Raw genomic sequence first — 18,028 nt, 5'->3', positions numbered from 1 at the left:
TAGATTAGTCCTTCATAAAAAAAAAAACTGCTAAACATTTGAAAAAAAATTTCAAATTTTATACATTTTGATGAATAGTTTATTTTACCAACTGAATAACTGTTAAATCCTATGATCCATAATTAAACCCAGATTAGAAAAGTGAAAGTGATTAGAAATAAAACAAGACAATGATTCTTTTGCTGTGTTTCGGATTTTTCATGCGAAATTCAAATAAATTAAAGAAACAAAATCATTTTCCTAAGGAAATTCCAAAATTTAACTTTAGCACACGAAATACAAATTAAAAGTAGAAATTCTAAAGAATCCATTATTCCGGATAATATGAAAGCAAGCATTCACTGGAGATTTTCCCAAATCATTTAATCAAAAGTCTTAGGAACTAAAATGAGGATTTCCTTTAAACAACTCAAGTCGAATGAGTTTTAAAATCGAGTGGAATAAAAGAATTTCTAAATTATCTTAAGATTTACGATTCAGACAAAGGCAACCTAATCCTGCAGTAATGAAAATGCAGTTCTTTAAAGGATAAATAAGCTGAATAATCAGATTCCTGTTTCCAAATTATTAGAAATCACGTACCAAGAATTCGCTACTTTGAATTAATTGTTGAAAAAAATCAGGATTACCCGATTTGAAAATGCTGCTGTCATTACGAGAAAATCATTTACGAAATTTAAATATCACTTTCAAATGATTACTTATCTTTTCTTTAGAATTATAAATTAACAACTTTTGTTTTTTTTAAATAAAAGTAATTAAATCTTTATTAAATTTATGTAATTAAATCTACGACAGTTAATCTCTAGTGCTGTTTTTTCTATAAATTAGAAGAGAACTTTTATTTTAGGAATGCTTTTATTAATTATAAATGGAGCACTGGATTACCTACAATTTTTGAATTGCATTATGGTATCCGATTTAATTTTGACTAATTTAAAAATTAACAATTGCAAACACAAAATCAGTTAACTTTCCCCTCTCCTCTGAATGTTACTTCTATACAATACACACCTTTTAGGATATTGACGGAAGAACTAAGCTTATTAGAATAAAATATTGAAAAAAAAAATTGAAACCTTAAAAATATTTTATATTAATTAAACTGTATCATTCAATTTACGATAAACACTGAAGATTAGATTAAATTCTTTTGTACTTTTCTTTCGTAACTAAAAAATGAAATGTAAGTTAAGAAGAACAAAACATTTTTAGATTTAACATTAATTCGTTAATATTGCTGTCTGCGTAATGGTATGAATATAATGTTGTAGGGCTAGCAACATTATATGCCCATTATAGGCCCATATACTAAAGATTCCAGTTGTTGCATTTAATTTGGCTTTTCCAACAAATACTGAATTATTTCCTTACTCCTTTTAAATTACACCCGAAGTATTACAAGTAATAATTAAATATCTCAAAAAATAAGATACTTTTATAATTACTGACTGTGATTAATTTAATTTTCAAAAGCCCCCCCCCCCCCCAACCCCAAACACTTTCGTGGATCCCATGTTTGTCTAGTTACCTTTTGGTCTAGGGTTTATAATCCATACTAAAAGGTACGGCCCCATAAATTCCAGATAATCTGAAAAAGAATCATCATTGACATTGGAGCATTATAAAACTAAACAATTAACAACTCTGAATTAAGAAATTAATCCATTGTTAAGTGAGAGTTAATTCTCCTTCCCTCTTTAGCTATAAAATGATAAAAATACAGATGAGGCAAGAAGAGAGTGAAAAGAATTCTGGTGTGAGAGGTGCGAACTGAGGCTGCGCAGCAATGGTGAGCACCTGTGACAGGAGCTTCGAGTGGTAGTTGAAGATGAGCTGACGACAATGGGCGGTCACATGCCGCGCAGTACAACAATGAGTGTCTGCTTTTGGGTTACCAGTCTTGGCAACGATATCGCTCCCCAACTGGATGATATCAACTATTATTCCTTTCTTAATAAACATAATTGTAAAGAAACATAATTTACAACCCTAAAGCGAAGTTTAACGATATACATAGAAGTCGAAGAAATGATAGACATGATTTAAGCATTATATAAGAGTAATTTTCTCAAAACCAGGTCTTCCTGAAACTTTCTTGCATATTTTTTGATAAATATACAGGCGTATTAGCTGCATGTCATTAGCGAACAATAGTTATGAAATAATTTTTTCCAGAGTGTTTTTTTTTTTTTCCTTGGGCGTATAATCGGTATGATACTGTTAACTGTGTACTTTGGACACCTTTCTTCGGTCCCATTAAAATTAAAATCTGACAGAGAACTATAATTGTAGTTATAAAATCCAATACTAAATTTCGCATATTTAACTCAGTCCACTTTTAAGATTGCGTTTACATGCTTGTTAAAATACAGAGCAAAAAAATCCTTTGGTGGATTTCGTTCCAAGACGGATTTATATTTATACTTTAGATATTAAATCTGTAAATTTTATCAATCAAGTACAAATCTTATCATTATCTATCCATAAAGGGTATGCGGATAAATAATAGGGAATTTAAAAAATGCTAACATACCTATTTTTGATTACATGACATAATATTAAACTGAAATGAAGGCTGACCATCTTGAAATCAAAAATCAACAAAATACATTCAAATAAGAAAAAAGACACGAACAATGCATTTTACAATTTAACTTTTTAACCAACAGTATTTTAAGGGTATAAAATTTCTTTTGCTTAAAATATGCCAATTCCGTTATAATTTTTTAAGTTTTGTAGATATAATTTTATCAGTTTTTATAGGCCAATTTTTTTTTATTAGACCCATATAAATAATTTTTGAATGTCCTTAAAATTGTTTTGAAAATGTATTCATTGAAAATTATAAATAAGTAAAAAATGCGGTTTTTAATTCCATGTCACCCATCGTGGGGCTTAAATCACAGATGAGATTTACCACAGCGATCTTACTGATTAGAGTGCATAGGACACTTCTTCATTTCTCAATTTGAAACCTTAGTATATATTACTTTTTGATACGAAAAAAAATGGGGAAGGGGGTTATTTTTTGGGGCACTTGATACGTTTTCTTTTTTAAAATCTTCATTCATACGTTTTCTTTTAATATTTTATCATAATTTAAAGAAGAAGGGGGAAAAAAACATTAAAAGATTTTCAATTCATGGCACATTATAGATCTCGCAGGTTATATAAAATTTCAGCTAAATCTAACTGAGCAGGGTCATATTTTATTGCAGAACTTTCCAAGCCAACGGAATGTTATCAATTTCAAAATCCTATCATTCTTTGATTATCATAATCTACAGTTTCGCTTTATTTGCTCATTAATTCAAGTAACTTTCGTCGACATCCAGGATAGATTACATAAAGGACACACTGAGACCAATTAGAGATGTTGCTCGCAGTACAGATATTTCAATTCCATTCTCTAATAACAGCACAAGCTATTTATAATTTGGTCATTGATCTTCAAGTGTTCCAGCGATTCCTCAATTTGCAAAGATTCTCATCGTGATAATCACTAGCCAGACAAAAGGCGCAAGTGTCTCGCGGTTTCTATATTTAAACAGCCACAGTTACAGATACACCCGAGTTTTTTTCGATATTTACTTTTTTTAGGGTAATTGAAACCTCGTCAGATGGAACTGTTAATGACGTTTGATGTAGCGAAGAGATATTTCGCGGACAACAGTAAAGACACGGATTGAATGTCTTCTTCGTTTCATTGCGGGGCAGTTCGCAATCACGAAACCACGCCTGTCTTTTATTTTTTTTAATAATTAATTCTAAGGGGCGAGAAATAATTACAAATTATCACAGACTTCAAATTTTAATGGGTGATGTTTCATTATGAAATTCTGAGATTGAATACATGAAAGGATTATAAATATATATGAATAGAGATCAGGAATTCTAGTCCCAAAATCGTAGTATGCATGATGAAGACTTAATTCGCCTGTCCTGTAATTTTATTTTGTAAATTAACTTTTAATTATATAATAACGATCATGAGCACACATAAGTAATGTATTTAATATTGTCGCAACACTAGTGTGTATAACTCCAGTAACTAAAACAATAAAAACATTGCTGTAAAATAAAAAATTATTTTTTAAAAAATATTTAAATTAGAGAGAAAATTTTGGGGAAATAAAAATGATTATTCCTGAAAAGCTTTTTTATAATTTTTTTCAAGAAGAATTTTGTATAATACAGAACATGTTAGAGAAGAAAAATTTTAAAACGCAGATGAATTTTCAATTAAAAACTTAATTACAATCAATTACAATTTTTTTAATGACATATTACCCAAGTATGGTAGCTCTAAATTCAAAGATCTGCGCAGCACAGAGTTTCGAATAGTTTGTTAAAAAAAAGCTTATACAAGCTACAATTTACAGATAATATACTATACCAGCTGTAAACATTATCATTGTAAAATATGTGTCAAAACAATATTAAAAAATATTACTTAAAAGTTGAATTCTTAAGTCAGAAGGGATTTCCCGCCGTTCGACAAATTTTTAAAATTATTTCCTGAATAAAAGAACAAATGTTATGAAAAAAGTAAACTAATGTTTGACATTATGTAAGAGCAGTATAACAGGATACAGATATTGGTAACTTATACTATCTGTGGCAATAATTGACGTATAGAACAAAGTACATTTGAATTATGGATTCGCCATTTTTTAATCTTTTGTTTCAATTTCTGTGATGGTAAAAATCAAAAACTCGTAAAATGTGAAATCTGTTACTGTTTAGCAAAAAATTTTTAATAAATATTAATATAATTTTAAACAGATGGATAAACATTTCTCTTAACATGACGATGTTTATAAATTGGTATTTTTTCTGCGAGTTACATCATGGCATGCATAATTAAAAATCGTGTTAAACGGACAGATCATTGATACTAGAGCTATCAATTTTCAGGTAGTTATTTCTTAGGCAGTAGATGCTTACTACGAAAAAGTTTCTTAAAATTTAAAATTAACAGACATTTTAAAATTTAATTTTAATAACTCAGATGCATGAAATAATTTTTAGGCCATTTTAAAACTAAAATGCAAATCAGTAATAACAATTCAATTTTTTTTAATATATTTTTCTAATTCTTAAAATATTTTATTTCCTTTACGACAATACTTTTCATTGTTTTAGCAACTGCATTTATACATATATGCATTGCGACGATATTAAGTACATTGTTTGCCACGCTTCTGCTGCTATATAATTAAAAGAGTATTTAAAAATGAAGGGTGAATTAAATCTACAACATTTACAGGCTCTACAATAATCGTTACGTTTCGAACAAGAGGTTCAAATCGCTTTTAAATTCTTTACTTTCATTTCTTGGCGCAATATTTGTACTGTATAAGTAGCTAATGTCAACTTTAAAAAAGTATCAAAAAGATAATGCGAAGTTTTACCCTACACCATAATTTAAATCATAAATCATTACAATAATTATAATTAACTTTCAAGTTTTGTCCAGAGCTTTATTATTTTTGTTTTCATAACTCATTTTATATAAAAGTTGGATGAAACGACAACTAAATGGATTTTAGTACATCATTTGACATTGTATCCCTACTAAAAATTCTTACTTTAGATCTTGAATGGATTAAGTTGTCCAGATTAGTAAATTGATGTTATAATTTAATCCACAATTCATATTTGATGAAATATTTCCAAGTGTTCTTAGAAGAAAACTCAGGAAGCCTCAAAACTACAAGCCCTGTATCAATTTTCTGGGCTGTTATAACGGTAAAATGGAGCATGAATTCGTTCCTGCTTTTATTGTTCTGCATTGGGGAGTTGGAAAAATCCTTTTTCTCCCTCCAGTTTGAGCGACACGCAGAAGTCAACATGTCAACTCTAGAAAAAGGAAGCAGCAGCTGTTGTTCAACCATACTTCTATCAACTCAAAAGCTACTGGAAATGTCGTGAAAAGATGGAGGAAAAACACAACTGATATTGTGAAAAATCTCTGATCCACGATTCAAACCCGCAACAATTTTCAATCTGGGATATGTGTGCTTTTTGTGAATACATAATATAATTTTAGAAGGTATATTACGAGAATTTAAGAATAATCTGTTTGGTTTAACGCTAATAATTTTATTTATTATAAAACTTGTGCATACAAGAATCTAAATCTTATAATTATACTTTTATTCAAACAATAAATAATTATAATTATTTATAGCCTTTATTTTAATTCAAAATGGGGGAAAAAATGAAATAACCGAGTCGAAGATTTTTTTTTTTATTATTCCAGTTTATAACCCTGAAAAGCTCATAAACAAATTTTTGCCAATTGGCTAATAAGTAAAAAATAGAATAATCGAGGCGAAGATTTTTTTATTAACTCAGTTATATCCCTGGAGAAGCTCATAAGCAAATTATTGATAATAGGTTAGTAAGTAAAAAATGAAGGACAAAAAATAGAATAATAGAGGCGAAGATTTTTTTATTAGTATTCCAGTTTATATCTCTGAAGAAACTCATAAACAAATTTTTAATAACAGGCTAATAAGTAAATATTTTAAAGAGAATAATCATATGATAAAAGAAAGGTAAATTTACGACTAATATTAGATCAATTTCAAGTTTTCAAAAATAGTTAGATCAATTTCAAATAATAAAACGTTTATTTAAAAAACAAGGACAAAACATCGAAACTTCTACTTTTCCTAAAATGCAAATGGATCTTTCGTATAAAGTACTTCTTATACTAAATTCGTTCGAGGGTCGAAATCGGCATAGATATTTCCCATCAATTAATCCTAAGAACAAACTTTATTAAGAGCAACAGATTACAATCCTGAGTTGACCTAATCAGCTCAATGACCATGCTTTCTTCATTCCGGGACTAATGCTAAAGGCCTGGTAACGTCTAATCTCGGATCAGTCAGGTCTGAGTCAAGCCGGATTAGCACAAATCCAGAGCGAGTCAGACTGGACTTAGCATTGCAAAAGTAATTAAGGGGCACTAAGCACAGAATAAATAAAAGGAAATAATTAGGGACAACTTGTTTCTTGGTACTACTTTAGCTCATGCAAGAGGACAATGTACAGGTATAAAGTACTAAGAAATCAGGATAAGCTTATATGTGCTAACTTGCATAAAAGAATGATTAAGAAAAGTAACTTTCAATTTTGTGTACTCATTTCATAACATGCACAAGGAATTTTGGGCCCTTCATAAATTTTTTCAACAGTGTTCACATTTTGTTCACTTTCAGAGAAAAAAAAAAAACGATTTAAAACCCTTTTAAATTTTGTGTCCTTTAATCAACTGTCATATATTTTAAAAGCATTCCTTTCCGATACATTTGAAATGACAATTGTAAATACTGCTTAATCAGTGAAATTTTCTAAATAAATAAATAAATAAAATCATGAAATTGAAGGAAAAAAATAACTTTTTATAATAAATAATTATTATTTATAATATTTATTACAAATAATAATTATTAGAGTTTTAGCAACATACTCGGAGGCAATCACTTACTATTGGGGAAGCAATCTATTCAGATAAGAATCGTGCATCCATTCAGTGAAAGATTGAGTCACAGAATAAAAAATCCGTATTCTCCTTTCTTTCTTTCTCTTTTTTACAATTTTGGGTAAAATCAAGTTGAAAGCAAAATTGGGGGGAGGGGGGGGAATAGAAGGAAAAAAATCTCATTTCAACTTCTTTCTATATGAAAATTACTTCCGTTATTATCTGCTACTGGTTGGAAAAACTGCATACTTAAAAAAGACTTATTACTATCTATTTAATGATTATACATATTGTTCATGGAGAAAAAAAAGTATATGTTTTAGAAATTATAACAAATATTTATTGTAATTAGAGATTTGAAATATTAATTACAGAATCCTTAACTAGTTCTAGCAATCACAAAATGGAAGAAAGAAATGCTTATATACGGACATTATTTGTCGAAAAGAAAATTTAAAAACATTTCAGCTAAATAAATAAGAAGTGTTGGATAGGCTTAAAAATTGCCATTACATCTTTTAATTTAGAGTTTTGAGGTATTAAGAATCAAAATGGGTCAACTCATAATTTTCGCTAAAGTAAAGTGAAATGTTGCTTACTTAGAATGCACTTTTTCTTTTAAAATCAAAACGAATAAAAGTTTTTCCTCTTTCTCGTAATGAGGAAACCACAACTGCCACTTTCCATGACTGTAAAATAAGGAGTCTAACTCAATTAGCAAAAATTTGACCCTATCTATTATTTTCTCATTGCCTCATTTATGATTTTTAATGCCCCAACAATTGATTTAGCTTGATTTCGAATTAAATTTACGCGTTATGTGCACAGCTGTGAAATGTATCTAAAGCATATTGCATCCATGAACATCAAGCCTTTACAAGAAAATTCTACATACCCATTCGTGTGCTTCCTATTCGAAGAAGAGTCTGTTTGGAAACTGATCGAATCCGATGGACTGAATCCGTGGGCAGTTTCACTGAGAGCACTGTTGTGCATTTTAGAGGTCAGTTTTTTGACCACATCGTCCATGGATCTCCTGTTGACCGGCTTCCCGCTGCTCACATCACTGTGGTGGCTGCTGCCAGGGGAGGGCACAGGCTCCATTGTCCGGGACTGTCCGGGAGAAGCGAGTCTCGGGTCGGTGTTACTCGACAGTCCACACTCGCTGCCACTGTAACATCCGGCATCGGAATCGGAGTCCGATTCCGTGGGATTGAGTCCTTTTCCAGAAGCATCCGACACGCTCTGCAAGAGTCTTTGTTTCCTACTGGTATGTGCAAATGCTGCAGATGCACCGCAATTGATGAGTGTGCCACTCTCAGACCTACCCTCCGGATCGCTGGTCGCACTGTCCGAGTCCTGATCCGCTAATCTGGACGGGTAGGGAGAGCAACTATCTGACGCGCCCGGAGAAGAGGTCATGTTGTCAAAGAAATGTTCGTCGTCTTCGAACGTGTACTGAGCCTCGTTGGCCAGTCGATTATCGCTTTCGTAAGAACCTTGTTGTAGGTTCAGAGGGTTTTCCTCGACTTCTGGTATGGGAGGAGGATGAAGATGATCGTGCAAGTCCGTGGAAGATCGTGGGTGATGCCCATTGCTGAGATCGTCTGGCGTGAATTTTGTCGGAGGACTTTTCCGTTTAGATGACATCCTCCTGAAAGAGACAATATACAGACATGAGAAACTAATATCATAATACATCAAATAATAAATAATAAACAGTGATATAAAAAAAGAACTTTTTTTTGCTTGTACTTTTTTCTGCGATTTTGGATGAAAAATATGCGTGAAACTGGTTAAGATAAGGACTCACATACGATCGCAAAAAATAAATTCAAAACTAATCGATATAACTGTAAGTACTGTAGCGAATCCTCATAATTTGAAATGAATCATTATTATAATAAAATTATAACACAACCCGCACCTAATAACACCGTCAGCATGCCTTCAGTTCCAACTAATCACATTAAGAAATGTTATTATGACGTAAAAGCAAGAAATATATAAATAAATATAAATTGAAAAGATTTTAAATAAAAAAATCTGCAATAAAAAAAAATTTGACTTTTTTTTTCCAGATCGATTATTGGGTAATTTAAAATCTTCTCTATATAAGAATACAAAAATATATTATATAGATATATTTTATTTCAAATTATAAGTAATTCTACAAATCTGACATCAGTTGTCCAATTATTTCAACGCATAGTTCACGGTATTTTTTAACAGTCTAAAAATTTTATATATACCCCAAAATGTGTAATATTGAACATTCGAATTCGTCACATTTGAAAGCTACATAAGGAGTATTTTTCACCACTTCATACACCAAAGACAGGTCATTCACATACGCACTGTTAATTTGTTTGAAAGAGTAGAATACTATACTGTTGTTCACGTCAATACAAACAATGGCTACTTCTAAGTGTCGGAAAAGAATAAAATAACTCTGAAATACAATGCTTGTATCATTCACAGCTCACAATTAAGCAAAGAAAAACTAATTATTGCTCTTAAAGTTATCCGGTGAAGAAGTGACTAAACGAAAAGTAGCAAGGTCCACAGGGAACCATATATAAATTAAAAGGAATTCTTAGACTGAATCTATGTTATCGAATTAAAAAAAAACGAAGTGTAAGAAGGCAGAATTTAATTTATAAAATTACTTTTGAATAAGATAATCGGATTCGGTGACGATGGTAGCATGATCATGGATCTGGTAACTTCAAATTCGTAAGAATTAAAAATTATTAACCATTACACTTTGTCTTTTTATTAGGCTACAGGTATGATTGTAACATCGGCTTTCATAATGTTTTCTGTAATGTTGTAATGCCATTATGTAAATGAATTGTAGGAAATAATGTTATTTTTATAAACTATTCCTCCATCAGCAATATGTTATGAAAAGGAATAGTCTGTAATATTACTTACTGACATGCCTGCCACGTGACTATGTGTTGTGAATTCATTCGTGCTGCACGTTTTTAACACGCTTTCCTTGAGTAAAAAACAAAATAATGGGGGACTGCATCGTGATGCTAGCTTATTAGAACCATAATCAAAAATAAAAGGATCTGTGAATCTTCCAATGAAGATGTTAAAAAAAATCCAATTTATATCCTGAATAACAGAAAAATTAATGTTTTTGCAATATGCCGATGGCCCCGTTATTCCAAATTAAACAACACTAATAAACACATTAATTACCAGAATCCCGCAGGCTAACTTAGTTTCTCACCCCGGCCACAGACCCACAATACACATTCTTCATCAAAAAGACGCCAAAATACAATGCGAGGATCGCAACAATGGCTTTATTACCGCCGAGAATAAAACCACCTGTTGTTCCCCAGAGGTCAAAAGCAGTGGGAAAAACGCTCGAAAACCATGGTCTGGACAAAAAAAGGGAATAAGAAAAAAGTTAAGTGGCACGGTCTCCCGTTTGTTAGCATTGTGCTCCGAGGCCTGTTGTGTTTTGCTGGTAGAAAATTGTTGAACAATTAGGCCCATTGATGACAGGCTAAGGGCTTATTGTCGGCGCGACGCTTCTTCCAATGAAAACAAAATGTTCCGCTATTGTAAAAACATGGTTGTTTGAAAGTTGCCGAAAGGTGCAAGAAGGGATGTCCATCTGCTATTGGCTCCTATTAGAACTTTAAAAGCGAGAAATGTCCTGACAGTGATATGGCACCGTCTATTTTATGGTGAGTCTTTGCCATAAACTGTCTTATTTATTATCTAAGAGGCGCCTACAGGTTTATTTGGGCAATTTTAAACTCCAGTTATCTTAAATTGAAGCAAGACTTGACGCCAAAAAACCAAACTGTTTTGGAATTCAGAGAATCATTTTCTCTAGGACAAAGTGCTTGAATATATTTATTATAAAATACATCATTATATACATAGCATAACATCAGATTGTGGTATAAAGATACAATGTCCATATCATTATCGTCAAGTTTTTGCTAGTATTAAATTGAAAATACTGATATTTACAGAAAGAGAAGTAAGAGAAGCAAAATTTGGATAATATTTAAAATTTGTTTACAGGTAATATTGAGTTTCATATTTCAGCGGCATAAATATGTGATACATCTAACACTTATGATTCTGACCTTCATCTTGTAACATCTTACGTAATTTTTAACAAGTGACAAAACGAAGAAATCACTCGCAAAGAGTTACACGAGAAATGAACAATGCAATAATATGTTCATTACTTACAAATTCCATTTCTGTTAAAACATAATTATTCTCACTGCCCAACAAAGGTGTCTCAAATATTACGGCTATAATCAAAAGTAGAGCCCCCCCCCCCTCTGGATTCTGAGAGCTTAATGTCCTTTTTACCTTTATGGGTATAAATAAAATTTATTTGGTAAGTAAAAGAATATAGTAAATATAATAAGATTTTTCATTATTTAATAACTTTTGAGAAATTATAAAAAATATGAAATCCACAAAATGCACTCACATATAATAAATTTCTCCTAATATTTATGGTTCTTAAAAATAAAGTGGAAGAAAGATAATTTAGAATTATTTTCTTAGAGATTAAAGATGTTTAACATTTTTCTAATGATTTTTTTTTTTTTTTTTTTTTTTTTTTCGTTTTTCGAATCTAATTATGTTCAACTTGAAAAATCATTTTACAGGTTTATAAAGTAGATAATAAGGAATGTAAAGACAAAAAGTTAAAATTATTAAAAGAGTGATACAATTTCATATCTTAAATGGTTTGAGAAATAATTCAGCCAAAGGTGGAGGATTATCCAATTTAAAAGTTTAGCAAATTGTATAATTAGCCTATTCATCATAATCCATAACACTTTGCATCTTTGAAAAAAATGATAAGGAAAAATGTCACTCTCTCGCTCTACAAAGAAAATTAAAAAGGCAACAAGGGACGAAGGGGAAAGAAATAAAGTTAATTGCTTTGCGTAGAATGTGTAATATCAGCGACATCATCAAATGCTCATCAAGAGACTGTCGCCAACAAAGCCAAGGCTTGGCGAGTAATCCCCACCGCCTCGTCTATTTTCAGTTTCGCTAACTGGTCTTCCAACAAAACAAAGGGAAGGAATCCCGTCTTTCTTTCTTTCTTTCTCCGAATGATTCTTCCGTTTGTCTCAGTGATTGCCAAGCGGACAAAAAGATTGCGGAATAAGCTTTTCAATTTCTTTCTTCCTTTTCTTTTCCATTCCTTTTTTTTTTTCTCCACGTGACTTTTGTCTTTAAACGAGGAATACTTGATGAATTTCAATTCTCTCCAAGAATCTTTTTAAGTATCGCTGCTTTTAGATAGCGGGTGTCTCTAGAAGACAAATTGAATTTCTCGAACGGCATACATCATTCATTCAGTGTGGAGAACTATAGTTTTCTTGTTCTTTTCAATGCGAATATGTGCGAGACAGGTTACTTTGGACTAAGTCCATTTCATCCAGTAGTTGATAAAGGTAAAACATTCCGATAATGCCAACAACAATTTTAACGCGCTCTTAATGACGTTTAAAAATGATTTTCTAGCGGAATTGCACATGCTTGCCATAATGAAATGTCACTATTTCGAAGCTGAAAAATTCGAAAAAGAAAGAATGAAAAAAAAAAAAAAAAAAAGAATTACATTTTGTGTGAGCATTTTGATATAAAAGTTAACAAGAACTATATCTATAAATTACAGTGCATATTCATGTAATAGCTCTTGAAAATTGATGATGAAACTGAAACATGAAGAAAACATTTTGTTACCTTTTCTGCTCACTTTCTGTTACTTTCTCTTAGTTTAAAAAAGATTTCTTAATATTTTTTTAAATTTTCATACTGGAGTTGACTGATAAAAACTTAATTCTAAATATAGGTTTCAGTGTTATGAAGAAAGTTAACATTATATAAATTTTCCAATCTGTTTTAGTGTTTTAATATTTTTAAAAAAAATAAAGTAAATCATTACAAAAAAAATGTGTGGTAATATTTTACTAACTTTAAAAATTTTAGTTTTTAATTTGTCTTATAATGTTATAATTAATGTTAAAAATAATAATTTAATTTTTAGTTTAACAATTGTCTTTCAATAGTATAGAAAATCATGGAAATTTCTAAAGTATCAAATAAAAGCATATTAAGTCTGTGTCAAATACCTTAATATAAACGAAACTGTCTTCATGATATAATAAATAATTTTTGGTATAATAACTAATTAATTTTATATTAAATTCATGAAAGAAAACCCAAATCATTAATGAAGTATCATTGAGATTTTTCTTCTAGATCTATACCAAAAAATTTTCCATGAATTTAAGCATCTTCTGTGCTAAATAAATTGTACTATACATAAAATCACCTGTTGCTGTGGAAATCAAATTCTCTCAAAATATTGAACAGTTAAGAAATACACTGTGATGATGCATACCGGGAAATTTATTTACTTGCATATTTCACTATAGCTGTCATTGATATTCTTACAAAATGCAAATTATAAAAACTAAAACAATTTTTTAAAAGCATTTTTCATCTCCAGATGTCTCATTAACATGGGACATCAGTTGCTAGTCCCGATAACATTATCACAGGGTGTTGTTTCAAACTACTAGCGTATAAATCAACACAACGCACGTTTTCTTTCTTTTTTAACGTCATCTCTATCGATTGGCGTCTCTGGTAAAATGACGCACGCACGAGACCTCACAACAGAGTCGACACCCGGTCGTAAAATCGAAAAAGCTGGGCAATATTTTGATTTCATCTTTTCCAAAGAGCTCATAAGAACTTCGTAGCACGTTGAAGTGAAACCCGTCTGACGGGTGGGATTATGCAGTAATAATTTAAAGAAGAAAACTACAACTTGACAACATACGCTTCTTGGATCTCAAGCACACACCATGGATGTCTTATTAACTTATCTAGCTGTAAGGGTAAAAGAAGACATAATCAGCGCGATTAAAATAACGAACGTTTTTAAACGAATCGTTTTTTAAAAATTTTGTTTAAAAAAAAAAGGGTGGCTATTTGAAGTAGTATTCTAGTTGCTGAATTTGCGATACCTATGAAATAATAAAGTGCAACTTGAAATAAGCAATTGCATTAAATATAGCAATTTTGATATTATATATTTATACATAAAATATTATACACGTAAATATTTTATGTAAGCTTAATTTTAAAGAGCAATGCTTTTAAATCATAGAAGGAATGACTAATACTCGTCTCATTGATAATAAATACACAATGTGCTGAAATCTAAAAGACAAAGTGAATCATTTTTTTATCAAGCAGAATAAAGATAGTACAATAGAGAATAAATTTTTTAGTCGTTCTCTAATCCAAATTATTATTTATAAACAGAAGAATGAAATATTGAAATTAAAAATTATAAACAGATGCTTAGCTTATCCCTTTGTATTAAGATCATGTTGTTATCTAGGAACATTAAGTGCAATATTAGTGTTAGTGATGACATCTGTTCATTCTTTAAAGCAGATATTTCCAAAAAAGGTTAAACGAAACACTACTGGTTGTGTCACAATGAATACTTTCTTCAATTTATTTTTAGAATAATTATGAGAAGAGGCTATTTGAAAGTTGTCGCATACCCTTTGTGACTACTAGCAGTTAGATGGTGAAAGTGATATAAGCCGAGTAGCTTTAAATTTCCAGATCACAATATCCGAAGAACAAGCAATACACGATTATGCATGACATAAAATATGATATAAACATAACAAGGGAAGGGCTAGAAGTTCAAGATATTTCACTATTCGAACCGACTTTTGTTACCATGTAAAGCAACATCTTGAAAACAAGTTGTCAGTAATTAATTATCTAAATCTTACTCTTTACGCTTGTTTTTATATTCGATAATATATTAATCTGATATCGACACATTCACTCTTTCGGGACTCGCATTAATCTAAAATAAAGAATGAATGTAAACTCATTCCCTGCAACACCCCCTTCGAATTATCCACAGCTGTTATCACGTCACAACAAGTCCCGACTGACGAACCCCTTCTTTCAAAATAGCAAGCGGAAGATGGGCGGCCTCAACGTTTATTATATTTTCCGCACAAGTTACGAGCGGAGCGACAAAGCGCACGCGCAACATATCTATATGCATACGGATGAATGTATGCTAGTAGAGAGTTAAAAATATTCTAACGGAAAGGTGCGCCCGGGGCCCCCTCTCCCAAAAACGAGGGAAAAGAAATATTTATCAAGGAAAAGAAGAAAGTGTGGCTAAAAAAAGCAACTCACAATAAAGAGGGGCTCCCTGGTAGTAGTTTCTGAGGTATTTCATTCAAGGAAAGATTTTACTCTACTCTAGGGCAATCCCCTTTCAGGTGAGTCCACCCTCGCATGAGGAGGTAACGGGGTTTCGGGGATATGCGGCGAGTTTTAACCCTTGGCATAGGAGGGGTATCCTGATCTTTGGAGGGAAAATTAAATTTTCAAAGTTTACTGATACGAATGCGCGGATCATGTTAATCACCTATTAGAAAATGTTAATTTAAGAAAAAAAAAATTATTTAGAGATTTGGAGCCGCATGAAGAAATGCATCATAGCATGTTACAATCCCGAAGTCTCTCATAATATTTTCAGATTTTTACTATTTGTAAATAAAATAATCAGAAAAATTACTTCAACATAAATAATAACAATAAACGTTCATAAAATACGGTTTTAAACTAAATGTTACCAAAGATTTATTGTTTATTAATTATCTTTTAATTTTCTATCTTGGGCTAAGAATTTTTCGCAGCCGCAAAGAACTCGTTTACAACAAAAAAGATCCGAACATTTATATGTATAAATATATGCTTTTGGAATAAGTAAACTCACTATTACCTATTATTTGGGAAGCTTTTAAAAGCTACATTATTTCTTTACATGATAAATGTTTAATGGGGATTTGATTTTTAATTTCTATTTATTTTCAATACTAAACAAACTGTTTAATATTGAAACGGAAATTATAAACTGTCTTTAGAACATTAGAACTATGTAGACTATTTTGTTCTTCAAAACCTAAGCATGTAAAATAAGTGAGTCAAAACTTTATTCCTATTCTCATATAAATAAATGCTTCAAGTATTATCTTGGATTTCCTGACATAAAACTGTTTTGATATAGTTATTAATTTTTTAAAAATTATAATCGATTTCGATATAGTACATCTTGACATAATAAATGTCCCGAAAGTGTTTAAATGAAATAAAAACACTGAATGAATATTTTCCATAAAATGAGTTCCTGTTAAAATACGAAGAGACTGTGGTTAGCGGACAAATATATTACACACTCTAGACAGCTTATGTGGCATCAAACAGATCTTAATAGAGCGCGCACTCTAGTTGTGGTTGAACATGAGCTTGCTTTTAGTAGAAACATGCGCAAACCGCAACAGTTATGGAATGATGAAGCCACAAACCAGGGCTTAATTGGGACAACAGATCTACTTCATTTCAATTGCTATTCAATTTTGTTACCAATCAGAAAAAGATTTAATCCGCCCGGAAGTGGGTTGTTTTTAACTGGTTCCGAATTTAGATCTCTGAATCTCTAAAAAGAGATCTTCTCTCGGGAATCTGTTTCTAGAGATTCCCGAAGGAACTGTTTTGTGTGCAAGATCGAGGGGAAAGGAACGAAACATTGCGTATAAGATCGAGGTGAAAGAAACAAAATATTGCGTACAAGATCGAGGTGAAAGAAACAAAATATTGCGTACAAGATCGAAGAGAAGAAACAAAACAAATTAAATAAGATATAATAAGGAAAAAGAGAAATTTGGGGAAAGACAAGATGCACATTGAATGTGATACTCAAGTGAAAATGCTTAATGTAGAAGTTTCAGTTGTTTGCACATATAATAAAACTTTCACAGAGTTTGTGGGGATAATTTTTTTCAGGTCAAAACCAAAACATTTTCGTTATAATTTCGAAAACAGTTAGACTTACATGTCATCCAGATACATCTTATGCTTATATGTTTTAGTAATGTATGAACAAATATTGAGATTTACAATTGAAATTAGAAAACTTTAAAATAAAACGAAAAATTACGAAGTTTTATAATTTTTTTAATAAAATTTCCAGACAATTAGCTTCCAGATCCGAAAAAAGTTTTTGGCTTTAACACTTTCGCTGCCACGACTCACACCCAATATTCAGGTCCTCTATCTAGTTAGTTGACCCCTTCTTTGCTATCTCTTGACTGTAGTAGAGAAGAGTTCATCTAATAACATAGATGGTTTGTCCAATTACATATTATCTGTAACGCACTGGCGCGTCATGCGGCAGTCAATGTGTTAAGCATTAAAATTCAAATCAAACCCTAAATTAGACAATTTCGAGTTCCATCTATAAGGACAAGAATTCTCATATAGCTTCATTTCTGTTACAATCCAGAATTGAAATTTCTTTAGAATTTAAAATTTGAGAGAAATTTTTTCTGGTTTGATTTTTAATCAAATTTAAATGATTCATATAAAAAAATAGGAAGGCATAACTATACTTAACAGTAGAAGCTA

The 18,028-nt window shown here is 31.0% G+C and overlaps 1 protein-coding gene across 6 annotated transcripts in view; it reads right to left on the bottom strand.

Moving 5' to 3' along the window:
- LOC129971598 (transcription factor Sox-6-like) overlaps nt 1-18,028 on the bottom strand; it is a 726,789-nt gene that overhangs the window by 59,286 nt on the left and 649,475 nt on the right. For all 6 annotated transcript variants that reach the window (XM_056085520.1, XM_056085521.1, XM_056085518.1 and 3 more), the window contains one exon: nt 8,394-9,152. In XM_056085520.1, the coding sequence (XP_055941495.1) occupies nt 8,394-9,148 (755 nt within the window). In that variant the 5' untranslated portion in view covers nt 9,149-9,152. The remainder of the gene's footprint in view (nt 1-8,393; nt 9,153-18,028) is intronic.

The sequence above is a fragment of the Argiope bruennichi genome, chromosome 6 (genome assembly GCF_947563725.1).
Source record: "Argiope bruennichi chromosome 6, qqArgBrue1.1, whole genome shotgun sequence".
Classification (NCBI taxonomy): Eukaryota; Metazoa; Arthropoda; class Arachnida; order Araneae; family Araneidae; genus Argiope; species Argiope bruennichi.
The sequence above is the reverse complement of the archived record's forward strand: the minus strand, read 5'-3'. Positions and strand labels throughout refer to the sequence as shown.